At 35.0% G+C, this 27,448-nt stretch overlaps 1 protein-coding gene and 1 long non-coding RNA gene across 2 annotated transcripts; both read right to left on the bottom strand.

Annotated features, from left to right (window-relative positions):
* Nucleotides 1-16,721: 16,721 nt before the first annotated feature.
* Nucleotides 16,722-18,679, bottom strand: LOC127873482 (uncharacterized protein F36G3.2-like). The gene is made up of 2 exons (XM_052417366.1): nt 18,333-18,679; nt 16,722-17,683 (listed from the first exon to the last, which is right to left on the bottom strand). Exons 1-2 carry the CDS (start codon nt 18,499-18,501, stop codon nt 16,989-16,991), a joined length of 864 nt encoding a protein of 287 aa, XP_052273326.1. The 5' UTR covers nt 18,502-18,679; the 3' UTR covers nt 16,722-16,988.
* Nucleotides 18,680-25,801: 7,122 nt separating this feature from the next.
* LOC127870786 (uncharacterized) lies at nt 25,802-27,172 on the bottom strand. Its single transcript, XR_008044908.1, has 2 exons — nt 26,818-27,172; nt 25,802-25,994 (listed from the first exon to the last, which is right to left on the bottom strand). It is a non-coding gene; the product is annotated as an uncharacterized LOC127870786 (long non-coding RNA).
* Between the last annotated feature and the right edge of the window lie 276 nt (nt 27,173-27,448).

The raw sequence follows: 27,448 nt of genomic DNA, 5'->3' as shown, positions 1-27,448 counted from the left end.
AAGCGACATAGAAGTTATGAGCATGTTTTCGAAACCTAAATGCAAAGTGTGACGGATAGACAGACGGACAGTGCGATCACTATATGCCCTCCTTTGGGAGCATAAAAATGTGTTTCACATTGTTTTGGTAAATTAGTAATGTAGTTAATAGAACAGAATCATCAATTATAAAGTTATTGATTATAAAGTGTTGCTGGCATATTTGATGCATTCATCTAGCTATAAGAAGGTCCCTGTTTTATCCCCACTGGCACTGAGCGAGGGTTCTCAAAATCTTTAAACAATATGAATAAGTACATATAGGGTCGAGAAAGCCTTGTTGATATGGGGGCTAAACACCTGAAATAAAAGCGACCCAGGTTAAAGGCCGAGGCCAAATAAATAAACCAGAGGCCGCATGAGCCTGCTATACTCTGAACAAGTATTGTTTCTTCTCAGAAAACTGGCTTAAGTGTCTTACTAAGCTTTAGACTTTGAGTTTCAGTGCAATCTATCTAAAATAAATTGGTTAAATTAAATAATAATTTGTAAAAAATAAACATTCTGCACAAATTCAATTATTTACTTTACCTGTGTGCATGAATCATTTCAGTCTTGATGGTTAGTGAACTATGTCAAAAGCACCATAGCTATGAAACACTTGTATTTTGAATATTGCAATGTTCCATAGAAATGATGCTGATGATAATTCTACACGATCATGACATGAAAAATGATGAATTATTAGATATATTTCTAAATTCCTTTTCCACCAACAATTCGGTTATTCCACTACCAGTTCACATGCTTCGTACACAGTTGAAAATAACACTATTCCACTCAACAACCGTGACACATGTACTCAATTTTTCAACTTTTCGCAATTAAAATTGTCTTCTACTGTTATTGTTGTTGTTGTACTTTTGAAAGTAGTTCGAAAGATGGCGACTATTAACCCAGAGATTGATTTATGAAATAAATCGTCTGCTGATCCAGAGTGGTCGTTAGTGTGACGAAATGACGTCAGTATACTATCGAAATTCTCCAGTTAAACTCTTTTACAATATAAATAAACGGTGCAAAAGCATAAACTAAAAAGAAAATTTGTTGGATTCGGTATAATGTCGATTTTAATTCACTCGTGAACATAGAATATATATATATATTTTTTTCTTAATGATAATCTATAAATAGAAAAGGAGTTCCGAAAATGTGTTCTTTTCACCGGTGAAAATAACAATTTGTTCTTTTCACTGCTGTTATTTCACAGCAGAAATGTCATATTTTATCATTAGGTATAAAATAAAAAAAATATATGTAATGATTATATTACATGGGAAACAGGGTATGGCATGTGATAAAATACAAATACACAATTATTTCTATTCGTCCGTAAAAGGAAAGGTGCAGTAAACTTGAACGGCATTGCTTCGATTCATTTCTGACGACACTCATGTTCCAGAGAAGTCGATGTCACACGAAAATACAGTCGTAAATATTGATTATGTTGTTTCCTTATGTCAAAAGACAATAATACTTGTTTTGGTAGAAATATTTAATCATAGATATGTTTTATGTGTGTATTTTCCGCGATGAAAACACATAATTCAGTTGTAATAATTGTTGCAAGTTCCTTTTCATAAACGATTAGGAAAGTGTACACTCAACTTTCAAAGGATGTGCGTAGATGTTAACCACATTTTGTCTTCAATAGTCTCCACAGGATATTTTTTATACATTCGGATGCCAGAAATGTCACCAGAAACACTGTGTTCTAGATACTTTGGCGTTGGTCTACATTCATCTTTCATAAAATGCACAACATGAGCTTCCGGTACATCTTTAAAATGCTCCCTTAAAATTGCTTCAACAACGCTTTCATCGTCTGCAAAGACATTCCTTATTCCGTATTCTTGTTCGGGCTTTTTATGTATGCTTCCATACCCCACTACCTATTTACCACGCAACGCAACAACAGCCCGACACCCATCCAGGCCGAACCAGGTCCGCAGAATTCGCTCCCGATCTAGGGTTGGATACACCTGTCTGTCATACTTCATTACCATTGGCCAAAGATCTTGTGTTAAATCCCTGCACGTATATTCAGAATGAATCGCCTTTTTCATATCCTCATTAACGCAAACTTTGCAAAATGCTACTTTTGATGTACGAAATTTGAAGCCATTCATTTCGTACCAATCCGCCATATAGGATACGGCATACACAGCGATATTTCTGTTCCCAGCTCGCTCAATCAAAGCTTCCCATATCAATTTTCCGATTCCTTTCCCTCTCAAGTCCTCCCGTACAATAAAGTTGTTAATATAAAACATATCTGGTGTGGCGTGGGTGATTCCCCCGTATCCTTAAATATAGACAAATAATACAGTTAGTCTTCATACACAGACAAGTAGTAAATATATTATCACAAATAAGGCACACATATCTGTTAACGCATTCATTCATTCTTGATTATATTACATGGGAAACAGGGTATGGCATGTGATAAAATACAAATACACAATTATTTCTATTCGTCCGTAAAAGGAAAGGTGCAGTAAACTTGAACGGCATTGCTTCGATTCATTTCTGACGACACTCATGTTACAGAGAAGTCGATGTCACACAAAAATACAGTCGTAAATATTGATTATATTGTTTTCTTATGTCAAAAGACAATAATACTTGTTTTGGTAGAAATATTTAATCATATATGTTTTATGTGTGTATTTTCCGCGATGAAAACACATAATTTATTATTCAGTTGTAATAATTGTTGCAAGTTCCTTTTCATAAACGATTAGGAAAGTGTACACTCAACTTTCAAAGGATGTGCGTAGATGTTAACCACATTTTGTCTTCAATAGTCTCCACAGGATATTTTTTATACATTCGGATGCCAGAAATGTCATCAGAAACACTGTGTTCTAGATACTTTGGCATTGGTTTACATTCATCTTTCATAAAATGCACAACATGAGCTTCCGGTACATCTTTCAAGAGCTCCCTTAAAATTGCTTCAACAACGCTTTCATCGTCTGCAAAGACATTCCTTATTCCGTATTCTTGTTCGGGCTTTTTATGTATGCTTCCATACCCCACTACCTGGTTACCACGCAACGCAACAACAGCCCGACACCCATCCACGCCGAACCAGGTCCGCAGAATTCACTCCCGATCTAGGGTTGGATACACCTGTCTGTCATACTTCATCACCAATGGCCACAGATCTTGTGTTAAATCTCTGCACGTGTATTCAGAATGAATCGCTTTTTTCATATCCTCATTAACGCAAACTTTGCAAAATGCTACTTTTGATTTACGAAATTTGAAGCCATTCATTTGGTACCAATCCGCCATATAGGATACGGCATCCAAAGCGATATTTCTGTTCCCAGCTCGCTCAATCAAAGCTTCCCATATCAATTTTCCGATTCCTTTCCATCTCAAGTCCTCCCGTACAATAAAGTTGTTAAGATAAAACGTATCTGGTGTGGCGTGGGTGATTCCCCCGTATCCTTAAATATAGACAAATAATACAGTTAGTCTTCATACACAGACAAGTAGTAAATATATTATCACAAATAACGCACACATATCTGTTAACGCATTCATTCATTCTTGAAAAAAAAGTTTCAAGTTGCGATGTTAAAGGGGCAGTAAAACAGATGGTAAATTGACAAAATAAATAAAAAAGTTGTTTCAGATTCTTAAATTTTCGTTATATTTAGGATATTGTTTTGGAAATAGTAATACTGACCATTTACCATGCTCTAAAATATCTATTATATGCATCTTTTGAAGATTTGAAAACCTGAAAATTAAATAGCGTCGTGCGACGCGAAACGATTGAATATTTAGAAAGTTCTGTTGTTGTCGTTTAATTGTGGGATACTACGAGGATTGCTTATATAAGTAAACAAGAGGGCCTGAAAGGCCAAAAGTCGCTCACCTGAGATAACAAGATATTATTGGGACAAATCTTCTGCACAAGTTTCATGACGATCGGAAAATAAATGTGGCCTCTAGAGTTTTAACAAGGTTGTACTATAGCCATATAAGGAAAAATTCCCCGTCCCCTGGCAGCCATGTTTTTCAACCAACCGGCATCATTTTTGAACACATCCGTGATATTATCGGAATGAATCTTCTGATCAAGTTTCATGAAGATTGGACAATAAATGTGGCTTCTAGAGTGTTAACAAGGTGTTGTTCCTATAGCCATATATAGTCATATAAGAAAAAATGCCACGCCCTGGTGGCCATGTTTTTAAAGAAACCAAAACCATTTTCGAACTCATCCAAGAAATCATTAGGACAAATCTTCTTATCAAGTTTCACGATGATCGAAAAATAAATGTGACCTCTAGAGTGTTAAAGGTTTTACTATAGCCATATAAGGAAAAATGCCCCGCCCCAATTGGCAATGTTTTTCAACCAACCGGCATCATTTTTGAACTCGTCCAAGATATTATTAGGATGATCTTCTGACCGAGTTTCACGAAGATGGGACTATAAATGTGGCCTCACGAGTGTTAACAAGATTTTACTATAGCCATATATAGCCATATAAGGAAAATTTCCCCGCCCCTTGGCAGCAATGTTTTTCAAGCAAACGTAACCATTTTCAAACTCATCCAAGATATTAGTGGGATGAATCTTCGGACTTTATAAGACCGTGTTTTTAAAGAAACCAAACACATTTTTGAACTCATCCAAGATATCATTAGGACAAATATTCGGACCAAGTTTCATGAAGATCGGAAAATAAATGTTGCCTGTAGAGTGTTAACAAGGTTTTACTATAGCCATATATGGAAAAATGCCCCGCCCCCTGGCGACCATGTTTTTCAATCAAAGGGCATCATTTTTGAACTCGTCCAAGATATTTTTCGGATGGATCTTCTAAAAAATGTTCACGAAGATTTGACAATAAATGTGGCCTCTAGAGTGTAAAAGAAAAATGCCCCGCCCCTTGGCAGCCATGTTTTTCAAGCAAACGTAACACTTTTCGAACTCATCCAAGATATCATTGAGACCAATCTTCTGGCCAAATTTCATGAAGAATGGACAATAAATGTGGCCTCTAGAGAGTAAACAAGGCAAATGTTGACGCCGCACAACGGACGACGGACAAAAGGCGATCACAAAAGCTCACCATGAGCACGTTGTGCTCAGGTGAACTAAAAATACATCCGCTCTCAGCATTAGCATGGATGGTCGAGTGGTCCGGGCGGGAGACTTTTTACTCCAGGACTCCAGGGTTCAGTGGTTCGAGCCCTGTTGAGGGTTACTTTTTTCCTTTTTTCAATTGTAATCTTGTTTTTTACTGGAGATTTTTAGTTCAGATTTTTTAATTCATTAATTTAAAGCATTTAATGACAAGCTTCAATACATGCAAAAATCTGTTGAACGGCTCCTTAATCCACGAATAAGTAAACGCCGATAAAGGCTTATTTTGGTGAGCATACGGTTCTTCCGTTTGTCTGAGTATTTGTTCGTTACAAAACTATGATGCCCCTTTTAAGCGATTAAAAATTATTTTCATATCTTATAAATCAGTTCACTGAATCTTGATTTTTCAGCGTAAATCAAACATTTCCGTTCGTCCAGCCGTCCGTCGTAACGTTGAAAATCAAATACGTTTGCTTAAATAGCTGTTTGTTCGAACGTTTGTTTGGGTGTTATCGTCATAACGCTTTCCTGCTCCGTACATTTTAATAAATGGTTTGAGTCGGTTTTTATTTCAGTGATCAGTTTAGCCATGGTCAAAGAGACATTAAACAAACGCATTGAAACATGCAATTTAGGATTGAGGAATTGATAGAAATGTTTTTGTTAAAATCTATTATTGGGAATAGACGCAAATATTAGATACACGTCGATGACTATTTATCTGAAGGAATGACTTATGCTTGCGTATTAATTCCATTTTATTCACCAAATTACAAATCCATTTCATGCGAAAAACTAGCTCGTGGACAAGTTTTCCTTATATTTCATTCCTTCATCATCATAGTATATGCTTCTAAACAACAGTGATTTTATTTTCCAAATATGTGAAAATGGCGATTCTAGTGTAGTTACTCCATTGTAGCGATTCTACTTGGTAATTTTTTTCAATTGGAAGAAGATGTTTTTGTGAAACACTATCTCCCCCCATATATTTGCCCATGACCTTTGACCTTGAAGGATGACCTTGAATGTGACCTTTCACAACTCAAAATGTGCAGCTTCATGAGATACACATTATTGCCAAATATCAAGTTGCTATCTTCAATATTGCAAAATTTGACCTTTGACATTGATCTTTGACCTTAAAGGATGACATTGACCTTGGCCTTTCACCACTCAAAATGTGAAGATCCATGAGATACACATGCATGCCAAATATCAAGTTGCTATCTTCAATATTGCAAAAATTATGGCCAATGTAAAAGTTTGATGCAAACAAACAAACCAGCAAACCAACAGACAGTGCAAAAACAATATGTACCCAAGTATAGACTTCGGACATAAATATGCCAAAGAATGATACAATGTTTACTAAAACCCGGTATTTACGCGTATCGGCTATTCTCGCGGTAAACCGTTTTATTGATTTTTTTTTAAAGAAACATCGGACATTGCTTGAAAAAAGCTACGATATGTATTTATGTTTGTGTCTCACGTTTGAATTTATAATAATTATATCAACTTAATTGATTGTTGGTTTTGATGGTATTTCTGATCTTTGTTTAGTAATGTTTTATTTAATTGTAGTGCTATCTAACCTATTTACCGCGGAAATACCCGACATAATAATAAATAAGAATGACGGACAGTAGTTTTGTTTTTGTTGTGACTACAGTTAAAATTTAGTTAAAACAAGCAATTATGCAATTAGCTAAAGACACATATTATTTGTTTTCAATCATTCATCCGATGTATAAATTCGGTATTTACACGCGAATGAACATTGCTTTAGTACCGCGAGAATACCGTGTTGCAATCAATGTATGTGTATTTTGAAGTTTATGAGGTCCTTTCCGAGCCAGCCTCTATAGACTTTATTATTATGTGTAGACCCGGAGAACCAGCCCTCCTACATTATTAACTTTCTAGACTTACGAATGTTTTGACGATTTTTTAATTAAAACTGTCCAGAAATTATTTAATTTTATTTATTTATTAATTTTTATTATTTTTTTTTGGGGGGGGGGTGGGGTGGGGGTGGGGGGATGGGGGGTGGGGGGAGGGAGCCGGAGTACCCGGAGAAAATACCAAATAAACGCTGAAATATTTCAGTTTTTAATCGACTAAATGGATGTTTTAGAGCATGGTTAATAATCAGTATTACTTTTTCCTTGCAAATAACATAACTATAACGAAAATTTGCAAATCTGAAATACTTTTTTTCAATTTTGGCGATATGTCCGCTGCTGTTGATCCCCAACTAAACTGTTCGCAGAATATCGCTGCTAAAACTGTTGTAATTTTTTCAAATCTCTTGTACGACGGTTATATTACATTCATTTATATATGAAGTAATGGAACGGCAACGCTTCGAGTGGATTAATGATTTTCAATTAGCGCAAACAGGTGAATGAGACGCTTATTACAAAACAAGATGGCCTAAAGGCACAAAGTCGCTAACCTGAGATAAAAAGAAATGACCTGTTCTTTGCAGCCCAAGATATCAATCGAACAAATTTTCTTACCAAGTTTCATGAATAATGAACAACAAATGGCCCCCTGGCAGCCATGTTTTTTAACAGTCCTGAATCATTTTTGAACACTTCCAAGATATGTCCAAATTTAATGAAGATTGTGCAAAAAATGAGTCTTTTAGACAGTTCACATGTTTTCACTATATACATATAAAGAAAACTTCCCCACCCCCTGGCGGCCATGATTTTTCACTGATCACGACCATTTTTAAACTCGTCCGAGACATCCACATAACTAATGTTTTGACAAAATTTCATGATGATTAGGCAAAAAAATGTGACTTCTAGAGTGTTCACAAGCTTTTTTACTATATAAATATAAGGAAAAAGACCCCTCCCCCCTAGGGCCATGTTTGTTTACCGATCAAAACCATTTTCCAACTTCACTGTCGTATCCAGGTGTGGTAGTGCGGTCTCGTTCGCTTACGCAAGTGAGCCGGTCACGGGACGGAAATATTTATTCGACGCTTATTTCCGGTCAGGATAACACCACTGACTGGTTGCAATTCAATTAACTAAAGGCGTCCAGTCAGATACGCCTGAATACATTCAAAGAATTATTCTTTAAGTGAAAACCAAAGCAGCTTTAACGAAAATAACTAACTTTTATTCCAAGAACTCGGAAAATGAAGAACACAACAGAGAATTAAGAACAGGTACAAGCCAAGTCTAAAGAATCTAAGTATCGTTACAAAAATGAACAAAATACAGCAAATACCTTAATGAATGCAAAAAAGAAGTTCACAATCTGTCAAAAAACTGATATGAATATTAGTTACTGTAAGTCTAGAAGTTGCTTCAAAAATGTAGTTTAGAAAATAGGTCCAACTTAATCTAAAGAACACAATTATGATTAGGAAACTTCAGTGAATCAAATGTAAACATAAGTAAAATTTACTAAAGTTAAATAAATAAAATAGAGTCTTTCTAATTTAGAAAATGCCAAATAAAAATAATCTAAATAATAAGAATAATTAAGAAAATAATGACAAAATGTCTTGATGCTGGTGTTACAATAATTTAGAGTTTAATTATTTCAAAATTCCAACCTTTTTCAAGAGCTGTTACATTTTCAAGAAAGCATCAAGAGGTGATTAAATCAGCCAAAACAGCTTATTTTATACAGTTCTGAGAGCACTGGCAGAACAGTATATTTTCCCTCAGAACAGTCCATTTATCAATGATCAATATTTTTCCAAATTCCAGAGCAGAACTAACAAGGGCTGTTTGTAAAACATGTATGCCCCCCATATGGGCTGTCAGTTGTAGTGGCAGCCATTGTGTGAATACGATTTTTTGTCACTGTGACCTTGACCTTTGACCTAGTGGCCTGAAAATCAATAGGGGTCATCTGCCAGTCATGATCAATGTACCTATGAAGTTTCATGATCCTAGGCCTTATTATTCTTGAGTTATCATCCTGAAACCATTTTACTGTTTCAAGTCACTGTGACCTTGACCTTTGACTTAGTGACCTGGAAATCAATAGGGGTCATCTGCCAGTCATGATCAATGTTCCTATGAAGTTTCATGATCCTAGGCGTTAATGTTTCATGATCCTAGGCGTTGAAGTTTCATGATCCTAGGCGGAAGAATTCGTGAGTTATCATCCGGACACCAGTTTACTGTTTTGAGTCACTGTGACCTTTAGCTTTGACCTAGTGACCTGAACATCAATAGGGGTCATCTGCGAGTCATGATCAATGTACCTATGAAGTTTCATAATCCTAGGCGTAAGCATTCTTGAGTTATTATCCGGAAACCATTTAACTGTTTCGAGTCACTGTGACCTTGACCTTTGACCTAGTGACCTGAAAATCTATAGGGGTCATCTGCAAGTCATGATCAATGTACCTATGAAGTTTCATGATCCTAGGCGTAAGCATTCTTGAGTTATCATCCGGAAACCATTTTATTTTTTCGTGTCACTGTGACCTTGACCTTTGACCTAGTGACCTGAAAATTAATAGGGATCATCTGCCAGTCATGATCAATGTACTTATGAAGTTTCATGATCCTAGTCCATAGCATTCTTGAGTTATCATCCCGAAACCATTTTACTATATTGAGTCACTGTCAACCTTGACCTTTGACATAGTGACCTGAAAATCAATAGGGATCATCTGCCAGTCATGATCAATGTACCTATGAAGTTTCATGATCCTAGGCCTAAGCGTTCTTGAGTTATCATCCGGAAACCATCTGGTGGACGGACCGACGGACGGACGGACCGACCGACCGACGGACCGACCGACTGGCGACATGTGTAAAACAATATACCCCCTCTTCTTCGAAGGGGGGCATAAAAATTGATTACTGAACCAGGTTAAACAGGGAAGATAAATACTGTAAAATTATGTACATGTTGTCTTTCTTTCAACTATCTCTTAGTTGATAGGCTTATCATATGTGCTAATGACTAAAACAGTGATAATTTTGTGTTATGAAAAGTACATAATACAGTTAATGTTACATAATAATGACAAAATAAAAACAAACTTTACTACACAGGAAACAAATGTTCTGACCAAATTTCATGAAGATTGGGCAAAAAAATGTGTCTTATAGACTGTTCACATGTTTTCACTATATACATATAGAGAAAACTGCCCCACCCCTTGGCGGCTATGCTTTTCCACCCATCATGACCATTTTTGAACTCGTCCGAGATATCTATAAAAATCGATGTTTAGATTTTTTTATGATGATTAGGCAAATAATGTGACTTCTAGAGTGTTCACAAGCGTTTTTTACTACATAAATATAAGAAAAATGACCCCCCTCTGGCGGTCATGTTTTTTTACCGATCCGAACTATTTTCGAACTAAACCGTCATTTCCAGAAAACACATGTTCTGACTAAATTTCATGAAGATTGGACCAGAAATGTGACTTCTAGAGTGTTAACATGTTTTCACTATATACACATAGAGAAAACTGCCCCGCCCCCTGGCGGCCATGTTTTTTCACCGATCTAGACCATTTTCGAACTCGTCCGCGATATCCATGCAACCAATCATTTTACCAATTTTCATGATGATTGGGCAATACTTGTGACTTCTAGAGTGTTCACAAGGTTACTCTATAGCCATATAAGGAATACTGCCCCGCCCCTGACGGCCATGTTTATCAATAGACCGGACAACGTTACATGAAGATTGGGCATCAAATGTGACTTCTACAGTGTGCACAAGGTTTTTCTTTTTTTTTGACCTAGTGACCTAGTTATTGACCCAGCATGACCCAGTTTCGAACTCATTCGAGGTATCAATAGGACAAATGTTCTGACCAAGTTTCATAAAGATCAGACAATAAAAATGGCCTCTGGAGTGTTCACAAGGCAAAATGTTGACGACGCACGACTGACGACGCACGACGGACTAAAGGCGATCACAAAAGCTCACCATAAGCACGTTGTGCCCAGGTGAGCTAAAAAGTAAAATCATCATACTGTATATTGGTTGGACCTTAGTTTGTACAAACACTCAGTCTAAATATCAATTGATTCAATTTTAAAATGCTTATCCAACGGACTTGATCCATAAATAAAAGATTTATCTCAAATTGATGTGCTTGCAAACGAATTTGAATGTGAAATTAAAAACTACATGAAAACGCAAATACACGAATTTTGTTGTACAAAGAGCATTTTAGATGTATAAAAATCACTTTTTATATTTAAATTTATTAAAATGTGAAACGCTATCACTTTAAAACATGACTTCAACAAAAGAACTAAATTATTCTTGTTTAGAAATACGTATTTTCATTCTTCCGCGGACTTTTATCTTAATGTTTGAAGATGGAGAAGTGTGCTTACGCATGCGTGTACAGGCGCCACGATATGTATACAATAAAGTTCATGACCCACTGACCGTTTCGTGAACTTCACTGTTTTTGCTATGTACTTTATCCTATTTGATATGACCATGTATATATTTGTCGTTTAAATCATTCATGCCTAGCGTCCTGAAAAAAGAACATTGCAAACAATGTAAACCCAGATGAGACGCCGCATGATGCGGCGTCTCATCTGGGTCTACGCTGTTTGCTTAAAGGAATTTCTGTCAGGATTGTTCTAAATATAAAAATAAATATACTAGACATCCCTAATTTTGGAAATAAATTGATCCAACTTAGAAGGATGGGAGAGTCCACTAGGCATAAATGGGTTAAGCAATCATTATACAGACGTAAGTTTTGCACAATTTAAATTTGTATAATAGTAAAGTAGGTACATACCGACCGGTTCGTCATTTTCATCTACTGCCACCATCAGGTAATTTGGATCCAGCGCAACGTTGGCTTTATGATTGAATGTGGACATATCAAATCCAGCCCAGAATTCATTCATAAACTTTTCATCTCCGTCTCTTGCTGGTCTCACTTTAACTAAACTTTCCATTTCGAAACTTTTGCAATTCTCGAAAAAGACAATTAAAATAAAATACTATCTCTTGCACGACTGTTAAGTTCAGTCACGCATGTGTGAGCTATCGTTATAATAATTTGTGAGGGCCAATCTGAACGCATCGGACAGTGGGCTACGATCGCCGTTATGGCGGAATTGTCCGAGGAGTCCCGATTGTTGTGAGGGCATGGATACAACAATCGTGATACATCGGCTATCGCCGGACTCCTCCGTAACATAGTATGGAATGAATCATATGCTGAGGGAATCAAAGCGCTGAAGGCACCAAATTTGTACGCTATTGCATAATCTTAGACGCGACTCGGTTTTCAAAATTATGTTACAGCTTTTTGTATCGCACGTTTGAAATGAACAAAACCCATTCAAATTTATAAAGAGTTTGTCTTAAAGCACGGGTCGGATTGTGGGTGCACTGTTTATCCTAATAGTTATGTTATACAGATAACTTAGACAAAATAACAACAATATGTCTCTTTTTCTTTCGCAATTGGTTCCTGCAATGGCAACCATCTTTAGAATGTTGGTTCCTTGCTAGAGAATAACTAGCCTAGAATCATGTACATGTTGTGTTATGTGTATCTAGTATTTGAATTATTATTTTTTAATTATTGAGCAACAATTTGTCGACGTGAAAAAATTACATAACGTAGAAAAATGAGCCCCCTCTGTACGTAACTTATGACGTTATTTGGGTCCGTTATGACTCTTCAAGAAAAAACCTATACAGTCATGGATAACGACATTTATTTCATTGCTGAACACTTTTTCCCACGCATAGACTCGCATAATCCCAACTGGATATATTCCCCAATGCATCCGTATCAGCGCAACTCTTATCAATTACTGCATTCTTTCTTCTTTTCTCGTAGCTGTTCAATGCCAGATTATCCCGTATATTCCATTTTAAATAGTTAACTCAAGAATTTATAAACATAAACATTCGCCTTTTTTCATAAGTAGAAAATTAATTTTTGGCATATGTGACAATGTAAAGATGTGATGAAATAATGTCCAATCGAGACGGGGTTTTCCAACTGAACACACGTATGTCGCCTGACTTGCTGTTCAATAAATACACCAACACATTTCACGTGACGTTGTACACGTCTTCATAGTTTTCGCGCGCTTTTTACTGAGACAAAGAAACAGCAAAAATACACGAAGCACTGTTTATTTGAAGCTACAATTTGTTTATGTGGCGTTGACAATAAAATTCAGAAGCGTGTTTTGGATTACAAATTTATTTATGCCAATTTGAGAATTCGACAGAACAAGTTAGTGGTATGTAATGAATTCAACTTTAAGTCATTAAAATTCTTTACGTCAAATATATGATTTAACTGTATTTTGCATGTAATGCGCAATTTCCACGAGAAGAGCAAATGTGGGATAAATTTCTTGCTCAGAAAAATTCCAGCGGTCAGGGCGGGATTCGAACCAGGGTCCTCTCGTTTACTAAGCCATTGATCTACCATTACACCGCTGTTCCGACTCATTTGTCGGCTGCATTATTTTACTGCAGGTAATGCAGGCCTACGAGTGCTGTCGCTCATGCAAAGCGTGCACTCTCATTGGCCAATATCGATTGTATACAACGACGCTCCGCCCAGCGTAGCTAAGCTCATACTGACTTGCAAAACTCGCGTTCAAATAAAAACGATCTATAAATAAACAACGTATGGAACGACAACTCTTGTGAGAGATCCCGAGTTAGTCAGCCTATCAAATTTTGCGTAACATGTGTAAATATTCTGTACGCATATATAAAGCTGGTCAAAGCAGGCAAGGCTCTGATATAATATAACATACTACTATAAGTAGTACTATTACTGCTACTACTACTGCTGCTGTTGTTGTTGTTGCTGCCGTTACTACTACTACAATTTTTTAATTGTACGCCGCTTTTATTTAGTTTTATCTCATGGCAACGACATAGCTAACTCGTGGCCAAAAGATAGAAAAAAGGGAGAGCAATTTAAAAAAAGAGAAGTGAATGTCACCTCTATGCCATCGTACTGCCTCGATATTAACGTGTATTTATTCAGTATTCATTTATAAAAACGCATGTAGAAGGATACCTGAAATGAAAAAACACACACATTCCACTGTTTCAAGTGTTGATCGTGTATGACCACATTCAATGAATGTTTTTTATACTTGTGAAAGTTAATAAATTGACACGACGCCTTATCTATGATCGCTCCGCCCACTAGAATTGATCCACCAATCAGCGATCGATTAATCGGGCGCACTCGTTAGCAACGACTTGTCCGCCATTTTCTAGACAAGCTACATGTTTAGGTTCACTTTTATTCCAACGAGTTTCTTTTGTTTTCCTCTTTAAAAAACGATTAAAAATGGTTAAACGGTGTCAATGGGGATTATGTAACTCGGACAATCGATATCATGAAAGATTAGTTGGTGACATTATTAATTTATATCGTTTCCAAAGCCGAAAAGAGATCTTGAGAAGTGTAAGAGATGTATAAATACATGCGGTCGTCACCACGAACAACTGAACGTCAACACTGTCAAAGACAATTATAATATATTTTTATCGGATATACTAGCAGATTTAAATAGTTTATGTTATCGATCTGATTATCACATAATATTTCACTTTTTAAAATAGTTTTATCAGTTACCAGGTCAGAATCGAGGTTCATTTGCATTACTTAAAGAGAAATAAAACCCAGCATGAAGCCTAATTCATGCTGTGTTTTATTACTCTGATAGTAATGCACTTAATTGACATCATACAGGTTATTTGAAGGTGACATGTGATATATTATCTTATTAACGGTATCTACACATTTGCACTCATGTGATGTCACCAATAAACGCATTTAATCCACACTAGGAGCTCGAATGCCTAGATCTATTTTTTAAAACGAGTTTCGTTTATTTTGTTCGGATTAAAAAACGTAAACGAAATATGGAAAAAAAACGGTATAAAAAGAGTTAATGCAACTCTGACATTTGGTATCCAGAAAGATAAGTTAGATGAATTAAATTTATACCATTTCCAACGCGGCAATGCGGTCTTGACAAGAGCGAGTGGAAGCTTCAAGAATTACCGAGATCCCCTTTATAGAACATTAATTTATTTCACAAACTTGAAATGTCATATAAGCAATAACTTAGCAATAACTTAGCATTATTAAGTATGTATTATGTCACGTGTGCATGTAAAATAATTGAGAATTGTGGTACCCGATTCGTGTAACTTTACGAAATCCCCGTTAAAAATCGCGTCTCTGTGTGTGTCAGAAATAAGTGAAAACCATTTTGTTATTATTTTAATAAAGACGTATCGATAAATGCTATTGTAAAAGAGTTATTATTACTGATATTAGTTAACCAATAGATGCGGTAACTTCGGGGAAGTCGGTACCTGCGCGAGCGTCTGATATTGGTAGCCTTATTAATTTATAATAGCCTGACCGTATTCCATTTCGTACAACGCTAATTTTATATCAAAAAACTTACATCAATACACGATTTTCTTCGCTAATTCAATCATTACTGACAGACTTGTGTACATATTTCGCTTACAATTTGACGCGCGTAGGTAGGACTGCATTACCGCATCCGAAATGTGTATTCATACTATTGCCTTAGAGGAACTTATCTGATGTTTGACGGAAAGGGCCGAAAATGTGCGAGTGTGGGTCAAGTTCCCCACAGGTACTACCTTCCCGTTCCCCCAATTTTTTTCCGTACCTAAAATGTTTCGTACCCAATTTTTTTTCGTACCAAATTTTTTTTCATCCCCACTTTTTTGTTCGTTCCCAAATTTTTTCGGTCCAAATTTTTTTGTTCCCAAATATTTTTTCGTACCCAAATTTGTTTTCATACCCAATTTTTTTTCGCAAAATTTTCGTACCAAATTTTTTTTCGTACCAACATACACAATTGTGGTGATTGTGATGATGTAGATAAACTTAACTTGATGCTTTTATATCCATCCTCTCAAAAGCATCGTCACACCAGTACTGTCAGTACTTTGATTCTTAAATTCCACTTAGTGACCTCCTAACGAGAACCAGTAACAAACTATGCAAAGATATAATTGGGACAAATTTTCTGACAAAGTTTCGTGAAGATTGGACAATAACTGTGGCCTATAGTGTTCATGAGATAAATGTTCACGACGCTCTTGTTTCTAATATAAATTGCGCATGCAATTAGTGAGTTAATTCCGCGAGTGTCGTAAGTATTTAACAGTAGTTTCATGACACTTCGAATCCGCGATCATTTGAGTTGAAGTCCAAGGTCGGTATTTGCAAAGCTCCTTAGGGGAACCTTAACTTTAGTTGTACTTAAGAGAACATTTGAGATATGTGTTATGCAAAATTAAGTGTGGTTTTCTTACTAAAAGCGAAAAGTGTATCTTTTCGTGAACTAATCAAGGCTTGCTAATTGCCAGACGTTTTTCTTAAAATCATTTGTGAATACGGACCCAGGGTCACATCCAATACATAATCCTCATTATTACTAGACACAGGACAATTCCAGCTGTCACATATATAGTCGTTTGTCTGCAAATATTCCATCTTTTCTTTTTGTTTATAGATCAATACAAGAAGTCGACATTCAAAACATAGTTTCTTCTTTTTAATTGCATATATTTATATACATATAGAAGTACGCAGATAATTATAATAATACTTTTCGTCAACATTACTTCCTTGTCACTCTCTGTTTATGCATTAAAAATAAAAATTCTCATTTTCGATTTTAATAACTATTTTAAAAATACTGTAAATGCTAAAACATTGCAGATAGACATTTCAAAAACGAAATTAAAGCAATTTTTTTTGACATTTCGGACATCTTTTTTCAAATTCAAATACACGACAGATTTTTTCAAAGGATGTGCGCTGATGTTAACCACATTTTGTCGACAATGCCTTCCACAGGATATTTATTATACATTCGGAGGGAAGTAAAATAACCCCCAACACTGTTTTCTAGATACTTCGGCAATGGTTTATCTTCCATTTTAATAAAACGCACCACAGTACTTTCCGGTAGGTCTTTAAACAGCTCTCTTAAAATTATTTCAACAACGCTTTCATTATCTGCCAAGACATTCCTCACCCCGTATGTTTGTTTGGTCTGTTCATGTATGCTTCCGTACCCAACTACCTTGTTGCCATGCAACGCAACCACAGCCCGCGTGCCATCCACGCCGAGCCAGGCCCGCAAAATTCGCTCCCGATCGAAAGTTGGATAAATCTTTCTGTCATACTTCATCACCATTGGCCAAATATCGTCTGTTATATGTCTGCACGTGTATTCTGACGGAACGGCTTGTTTCATATCCTCATTAACGCAAACTTTAAAAAATCCCACTTTTGACGAACGAAATTTGAAGCCATTCTTAGCATACCAATCTTCCATATAGGTAACTGCGTCCAAGGCGATGTTTCTGTCCCCAGCTCGCCCCAGCAACGCTTGCCATATCAATTTTCCGATCCCTTTTCCTCTAAAGTCTTCCCGCACAATGAAGTTCCCGAGATAAAAAATATCTGATGCGGCTTGGGTAAGTCCTCCATATCCTTAAAATATTCACAACTATAAGTAAGTCATAATGTACAGGCAATTCATGCAAGCATGTGGTGTCACGAATATTCTTCAACTTGCAAACGTTAAAAGCTTTAACGGAACACGCAATCTCGTTATACAAAAGATGAAATGATATTTTATTGAAATTCAAGATAGCGATAGGACTATTCACCCTTTGCTACCGTATATAATATGGTATAATTCTACAACGCAGTCATGAAATTAAAAATATAAAAACAATAATGTACAAATATTACGGAATCCGACATCAGTCTGGCTATTTATGTAGGAAGTATATTCCAACTTATCTGTCCCATGCGTACATTCCAACTTATCAGTCGCATACATTTAAATAAGTTTTAATTAACAGTGATGGATGTGTTAGCTTGTTGTCCAGTAATAAGTACACTCACCCATGCCAGTAACGCGTAACAAATGCCCAGTAGTAAATGCTTGTGCCAGTAGCACACACTTATGCCACTAACACATACTTTTGCCAGCAACAGACAACTGTCCGAAAGGAACCAATGTTTGTTTAAGCAATCATTTTACAAAAACACTGTGTTAAATACAGATACCTTTACATGTATAGCTATAAATAATTTAAACAAATATAAGCAAAGCCACATTGATTCAACATACCAACCGGTTCGTCATTCTTGTCTACCGCCACCATCAAATAGTTAGGATCTAGGACCATATTGGCTTTATGGTCGCACAAGGAGATATCTCCATCAACACTAGCCCAGAATTCGAGCATTAACTTTTCATCACCGTCTCTCGCAGGTCTAACTGTTACCGAACAATCCATGTCGAAACGAAACTGTGGCAATCACAAATATTCAAATATATCGACACGACATTGTGAAATACAATGTACATTACCGTTTACAAATATTCTCGGTAACCAGTGTTGAGTCATTAAGTGTACTACGTTTATAACGTGGTGCGAGTGTTTCTCGATATTCGACGATGGGTTAATCTATGTTTAAATAACCTACACACACACAGATAAGTATGGAAGCACATTCGAGTCAATTGTACAAAAAAAAGAAAACATTAATTTCAGAATTACGGTATCTTTTAGAGCATAACAAACTTATTCGTGTAATAAAAACATTCGAAACTAATTAAAAACGACGTTTTTCTTTCTCGTAATTACTAATTCGTAAGTTTTATCATTAAACTAATATATATATATATATATATATATATATATATATATATATATATATATATATATATATATATATATATTATATATTGATACTTACAAATTGAACAATTGTCTTGTGCCTTTGTTAGAGCTAAAACGTCGTATTTAGAGGAATTTGTTTATGTTTATTTAATAACTTAGCTAGTTTCCATAGAAATGTTAATTGATTAAATTGTCGCGTAACTGACGACACAAGTTCCTCAGTACACTTATAATTTGTTAACACTAGTCTCTGGATATATTGTTAATACAAGTCTTTAATGAACACAAGTCCTTTAATATATTAACGACACAAGTCTCTAAATAATGTCAGTTTTCTTTAATATTCAAATGAAATAATAACTTCCGTTAAAATGATAAGAACGTAATACAAGCAAAATAGCAATTTCAGTTAAAATACTCAAGATACTCTTAGCCTTAAGGTAGCGCACCCGTAATTGGAACCTATCCAAATATAATCTAATCCATTATTTTCTTAATCAGCATCATTTCACTGAACTACATGCAAATTTTTAGGTAGTCTTTCCATGTTTTTTAAAGAAATATACTGATTTTTTCAAAACCACCCCCACACTCGGCTTATGTCCAGTTTATGTGCACCCCAGGGGTATATGACAGTTCCATAATTCATCCCGATTTCCTAATATAGGCATGCAGTTGGTGTGTACAGATGCAGTAAAGGTGTTTTAAGTTTAAACAAGATGAAAAAAGTTTTCTTTTACAGACATTTATTTTTTATAACTTGTTATCTATGGAAGAGTGCCATGACATGTAAGTGGTTTCAGGCAAGTCGAAATTGGGTTGGTTGAAAACAAAGTGTCATAAAATTAAAAATTGTATCATTTAAGTAATATTTTGAACTTAGGTTTTATAGGTACAGTATATACAGCAAAAATACCAAGAAATAGACAGATTTACCGTCTACTTTTTGAAATAAAAATAAAAATGCAACATGCATGGTTCGTATTTTAGCAGTAAATCACCCAATTTAGCCATAACGTTGTTTTAATTTAAAAAATTGAAGAATGTGCATAAAAATTACAACATATTTAACAATAAACATAGCTTATATGCCATATCAAATCAAATAACGTTAGAAAAGAAATAAAACGCGTCGCAAAAAAAGTATACGTCGTCGGCAGGATTCGAACCTGCGCGGGAATATCCCAAAAGATTCCTAGTCTATCGCCTTAACCACTAGGCAACGGCACCTAATATTAGGCTCTTCATCCTTCGAATAAATCGCGGGAAATCATTAGAGGTGCGCTACCTTAAATGCCACAAGAACTCTGTATTTCGACTTTTTCTATTCGTCTTTTTATACCAAGTGTCGCGGAAGACAACCGGGAAATAAACTATAAGTGGATCGTAACCGTATCGTAAGAACATGTCGATAGCACTCTGGATCAGCAGACGATTTATTTCATAAAGGAATAGCATTCTATGCATAGATGGTGACGTCACTACGTTATTATCAGTAAGACCGGTGTGACACAATGAAAGGAATAGAGGAATCCGAGATAGCCGATGTATCACGATTGATGTCGATAGCCGGTAAATAGCCCGTCTACTGAGCAGTCAATTTGATATATAGCACACATTGTTCACACTCTGGATCAGCAGACGATTTATTTCATAAATCAATCTCTGGGTTAATAGTCGCCATCTTTAGAACTACTTTCAAAAGTACAACAACAACAATAACAGACAATTTTAATTGCGAAAAGTTGAAAAATTGAGTACATGTGTCACGGTTGTTGAGTGGAATAGTGTTATTTTCAACTGTGTACGAAGCATTTGAACTGGTAGTGGAATAAGCGAATTGTTAGTGGAAATGGAATTAAGAAATATATCTAATAATTCATCATCGTGTAGAATTATCATCAGCATCATTTCTGTGGAACATTGCAATATTCAAAATACAAGTGTTTCATAGCTATGGTGCTTTTGACATAGTTCACTAACTCATCAAGACTGAAATGATTCATGCACACAGGTAAAGTAAATAATTGAATTTGTGCAGAATGTTTATTTTTTACAAATTATTATTTAATTTGACCAATTTATTTTAGATAGATTGCACTGAAACTCAAAGTCTAAAGCTTAGTAAGACACTTAAGCCAGTTTTCTGAGAAGAAACAATACTTGTTCTGAGTATAGGAGGCTCATGCGGCCTCTGGTTTATTTATTTGGCCAGGACCTTTAACCTGGGTCGCTTTGATTTCAGGTGTTTAGCCCCCATATCAACAAGGCTCTCGACCCTATATGTAGTTATTCATATTGTTTAAAGATTTTGAGAACCCTCACTCGGTGCCAGTGGGGATAAAACAGGGACCTTTTTATAGCTAGATGAATGCATCAAATATGCCAGCAACACTTTATAATCAATAACTTGATAATTCATGATTCTGTTCTTTTAACTACATTACTCATTTACCAAAACAATGTGAAACACATTTTTATGCCCCCAAAGGAGGGCATATAGTGATCGCACTGTCCGTCTGTCTATCCGTCACACTTTGCATTTAGGTTTCGAAAAAATGCTCATAACTTCTATGTCGCTTCAGATGTAACATTCATATTTGGTATGCATGTGTATATGGACAAGGCCTTCCACACACACAAATTTTGACCCCTTTGACCTTGAACTTAGGGTTGGCGTTTAGGTTTTGAAAAATGCTCATAACTTCTTTTAAAGCGTTTATCGGTGGCGTATGTCATCCTACGGAGACAGCTCTTGTTTTTGCTACTGTCCTCTGCACAAACCATGATACATGTATATCTGCATATATGCATCCAACCAAATCAGTAAAACTATTTGTCACTTAATTACAGTAAACTTATTGCATGTTAACTTTTCAACAATATATATTTATATATAATTATATATAACAGATCTTGAATAAAACACACATCAAACTTCAAATTGTTTTAGTAAATTAAAGGCTTTAATTGGTATTGTGACATTGACACCACTCATGCATGCGACTATACAATTATACAACTATGGGACACATTATTTATGAAAAATTCCAATCCATCAACATAGCGTCTCAGATTTAAGGCAGATAATCTAGTGCTTTTTTGCTGCCATTTTTACTACAACTCATTTTTTCATTTTATGTTATGATGCATTGATCTTGTTTCTAAATTTACCAAGCAATCATGTTAAACTTTTGAAGAAAGATGTTGTCTGATAAATATAGAAAATATAATCACTACAAAGTGAACAAAATTCAGTTGAATACTGTGACCAACAAAGATTTGCCAAAGAGCAATTCAGATCATGATTTAAATTAAACACAAGTAATATGAAAGTCTGCCTATTGGATCCCAGTTAAGACTTATTTGTCAAATCTGCACATTAATTTTCCCTTAGCCATGTAGAATTGGGGACTAAATACCATCAAGTCATGTAAAAAGGAGCAGGGTATAGCACGCTGCTATTGATCTCTTGAGCTTTCACATGAATTTTACGGGTAATTTTCATACAACAAATGATATTATATAGTGTAATGATAAAGCATTATGAGCACAAATTATATCTCTTACTAGTGGTGCAAAAATCATTTAAGTGTCACATTTCAAAAGAAAATTTATATAAAAAGGTATTATTAATTGTTAAAACGTTATAAAAGGTTATTTCAATTCACTAAAGCATTTAATTACAAGAACAAGTGCATTTTATGTCCATTACAATACATGTAACAGTATTGGCATTGTATTTATCTGCATTTGATGTGCATTTAATACATTTAAAAATGCAGACAAGACACTTCTAACAGAAACAAATGTATTTTTTTCTGCATTTTTCCAGCATTTTTCCAGCATTAATACTCTTCAAGTGTATTTTTTATCATCCCAAATACACTTTACCAGGAAAAAGGTATGTTAAAATGCATTTTTAGTTTGTTTTAAGTATATTTTCAAATGCATTAAGACACTCTTTTCTTTTGCAAAAAAAGGTTGAACAAAAACTTGAAAATATTTAATATACTAAAGTGTAGTAATAATTAAAGTTTTGTATGAGCATCAAAAACAGTGTCAAATTCATACCAGTGCCTATTTAGTAGCAGTAGGCCTTATATGGTCTACTTGTGGTAGAAATAATGCATTTTGTATAATGCAACATACATAAATTAAAAAATATAGCTGCCCATACAGTTCAATACAATGTTCAATTAACTACACTATGCAAAGTTGAAATATGACATCAAACTTGGAATACTCTTTTAAATAATGAATATTATGCTCTTTAAATTTATAAGTGAAATAGACACTTGCATATAAAAACTGATTTTGCATCAAAACTAAATGTTTAATTTGATTTTTAGCTCCACTGGCCAAATGTCCTGTGTCCATCGTGCATCCATGCATAAACTTTTCCTTTAAACATCTTCTCCTAAACTACTGGTCCAATTCTGATGAAATTTCTTAGGAATGTTCCTGGGGTGAACCTCTTTCAAATTTGATCAAATTATGCCCCTGGGGTCAAATTTGACTCTGCCCTGGGGGTCACAAAATTGAAAATTTGCTTAAATAAGGCCTATTTTGTGAAAACTTTCAAAATCTCCCGACCATAACCATTGGGCCTAGGGCTATCAAATTTGGTATCATATGTAGAGACATCTAATAGTCCTCTACCAAATTTGTTCAAATTATACCCCTGGGGTCAAATTTGAACCTGCCCCGGGGGTCACAAAATTGAACATATGCTTATATAGGGTATATTTTGTGAAAACTTTACTAATCTTCTCGTCAATAACCATTGGGCCTAGGGCTACCAAATTTGGTATGTAGTGGCATCTTATAGTCCTCTACCAAGTTTGTTCAAATTATTCACCTGGGGTCAAGTTTGACCCTGCCCCGAGGGTCACAAAATTGAACATATGCTTATATAAGGCCTATTTTGTGAAAACTTCAAAAAATTTCTTGTCCATAACAATCCGGCCTAGGGCTATCAAATTTGGTATGTAGTGACATCTAATAGTCCTGTACCAAATTTGTTCAAATTTAATCCCTAGGGTCAAATTTGACCCTGCCCCGGGGGTCACAAAATTGAACATATGCTTATATAATGCCTATTTTGTGATAACTTTAAAAAAAATCTTGTCCATAACAATTAGGCCTAGGGCTACACAATTTGGTATGTAGTGACATTGTATAGTCCTGTACTTAGTTTGTTCAAATTATGCCCCAAGGGTCAAATTTGACCCTGCCCCGGGGGCCACAAAATCAATTATATGCTTATATAGTGCCTATTTTGTGAAAATTTTAAAACTCTTCTTGTCCTTAACCATAAGGCATAGGGCTACCAAATTTGGTATGTAGTGACATGTTATAGTTCTCTACCAAGTTTGTTCAAATTATGCCCCTTGGGTCAAATTTGACCCTGCCCGGGGTCACAAAACTGAACATACGCTTATATGGGGCCTATTTTGTGAAAACTTTAAAAATCTTGTTGTCCATAACCATTGGGCCTAGGGCTACCAAATTCGGTATGTAGTGACATCTAATAAACCTCTACCAAATTTGTTCAAATAATGCCTCAGGGGTCAACTTTGACCCTGCCCCGGGGGGTCACAAAATTGAATAAACGCTTTTAAAGCGCCTATTTTGTGAAATCTTTAAAAATCTTCTTGTCGAAAACCTTTTGGACTATGGCTACCAAATTTGGTATGCAGTAACATCTTATAGTCCTTTACCAAGTTTGTTCAAATTATGCCCTTTGGGTCAAATTTGATCCTGACCCGCATGTCACAAAATTGAACATTATATACGCTTATATCTTGCTTATTTTGTGAAAACTTTAAAAATATTCTTGTTCTAAACTCTAGGACCTAGGGCTACCACATTTTGTATGTAGTGAGATATAGTAGTCCTCTACAAAGTTTGCTCAAATTATGCCCCTGGGGTTAAATTTGACCCAGCCCAGAAGGTCACAAAAGTGTACATGTGCTTAAATAGGGCCTATATCTAAGTATTTGCACATGCAGAGAAATTTGTTTCAGCCTTTTTTCAGCAGTGGAGCGATACAGGGTTATCATGGCCCTCTTGTTTAAATACTCAAAAAATGAAACCGTGTTCATGCTTGCATGAACACAGTTTATAAATGCTGTCAGAATTATTAAATATGCAATTACTATAAATACAAATGCCAAGGAAAAGTGCTTTTTGTACTAAAAAATTCGAATATTACAATAATACATTCTGAATACTTAAGTATGTAATTAACAGTTTTGTCTGAGAAAATCACGAAATTTTATATATTTATTCAAATTCACATAAATCATATTTCAAAAACACATAATTACTTCAAATCCTTTCACACAATACTGAAAAAAATGCACAGTTTCTGATTGTTATTGATTCTTTATTAATTTATACATGTACCATTTTTTAATCTTGATGCATCCTCAATTGTATAATGCAAATCTTAATCTTAACAATTATAATATAAAGATTAAGGCTGACTCAGTAAAATAATAATCCATGATTTCTGCAGTACTTGCAGACAAACTAGGAATACTGCTGTGATATTATCTATCTATCTAATGGGATATTAATTTGGCTTCAATAGAAAAAAATCAAAGCATACACATGTATAAAATGTGTATGTATATATTAGTTAAACTTAAATTGATTGACCATCGATAAAAAGATATTAAAATATATGTATATATATATATATACATATATATATATATATATATTTATCCTTGTAAAACTAAAAATTAAATATGTATGTTTCTATTACATCATTTAGGACGTTTATTTTCAGACAAAGTAGAGTGAAGCTTAAAACAGTATCCAATTGTAACAGTCAATTTTGGGAAAATCAACCTTATAATTATTTTCTGTGTTGGCCAATGTCATAATTGGTATAAAATGTATATTGAACTGGAAGTTTTCTTTATTTTAAATGATAACATTTGCTTGGTCAGCCATAATTGTCACAATCAAGTGGTCTTTTTACACTGTAGTTTTCTCACTGACTATGGGTTTGTTCTGAGAATGAGCCACACAAATATCGTTGGGGAGATGAGTTGTCAATTTCATGTTTATCAGTCTTTCATAATCCAGTATACCTGTAAAAAGGGAATTTGTAACTAATAATCACACAATATACACAATTAAAATGGTATGCATTTAGATTTATTTAGTACTGCACATTAATCATTTTCCAAAAATATGTAGCAACATTACATTATATAATGCTGCAATACTAAAGTAATTTACTAATTAAAGGTCGCTGATGTGTAATGGATGTGGTGTCCACCTAATGATCTGGAGGTCACTGGTTTGATCCCCAGTGTGGGAGCATTCTTAAGAAATCTCCAAGAGACACCCAAGTACTGGTTCTAGGCCCAGGAAACGAACTCAAGAGCATTTCACATACATGTACGTAGTTAGTACTTTAAATTTAATCGAACTAAAAATGGGTTAAAACTAACAACTGAAACCCTTATTAATACATTTTATTTTGAATCAAGCAAATGTGCAAATTCATTAAAAATAATGAGTAAAATTTAAAAATTCTACTTTAAAGTAATCATGATAATTTAGATCATTTTCAGAATATTTAATGATGATAATGATACAATTATATATTCCCTAAATGATAAAAATAAAACATGTCATGTTAATTTATGAAAAAAACGTTTTAATTTTATCAATATCATGGTAATTACAACTAGATACAGGCAATTAGATCAGAAACGTGCATTAATTATATTAATGAACAACCCAGACATTTATAGCGATTTATGGTCACTATCACAGGGATCGTTAGGTAAAAAATACTCTATTATACTATATACATATAATTATACGTATATGTATGTAGTATAATAGAATATTTTTACTTAACGGTCCCTATGGTCACTATTTGATTAACGTTCTATACATGACCTGTCATAAAAGGTATTTTTTAGCCAGTACTACAATCGGCAATGATAGTCTGTATTGCATACATATTCCAACGTCTATTATCGATTCGCTTCTTCAAACTGAACAAATATTTAATGTTTACATCGCGAAACGTAATGCATCTAGTTTCACTTTCGGTTTGGTTGGTTTTGTAAACACCGTAATTTCATCTTAAAAATTGGATGATAGGGTGATTAAATAATAATGGAAAAGTAAATCACTTGGATAATAGGTCAAAATGCAACACAAATGAACGGTAATAGTGCTATTAATATCAAAGTTTCGGTAAAAAGTTTGGCGCTAGTTCAACGCGCATCGTATACAGCCTCATAACAATAGACTGACAACCTTTTGGGTAGTAAAGTAGTAATACAAGGCAATATGGCGACCGTTAGCCACGAGGCCTATCTTACGGAGGAATCCGAGATAGCCGATGTATCACGATTGACATTGTTCAGTGAATGCTGCCTAGGATTTGTAAAATAGAATGCAAATGGTACGTTTTGGTATTAATTTGAAGGTAAGCAATAAGAAAAAGAGCCATTTTTGTTGTCTACTTTTTCTGTTGATGGTTCCCGGCTTTGAAAGTAGGTCATACTATTTGAGTAAAAAT

Source organism: Dreissena polymorpha, chromosome 3 (genome assembly GCF_020536995.1).
Source record: "Dreissena polymorpha isolate Duluth1 chromosome 3, UMN_Dpol_1.0, whole genome shotgun sequence".
NCBI classification, from domain to species: Eukaryota; Metazoa; Mollusca; class Bivalvia; order Myida; family Dreissenidae; genus Dreissena; species Dreissena polymorpha.
The sequence above is the reverse complement of the archived record's forward strand: the minus strand, read 5'-3'. Positions and strand labels throughout refer to the sequence as shown.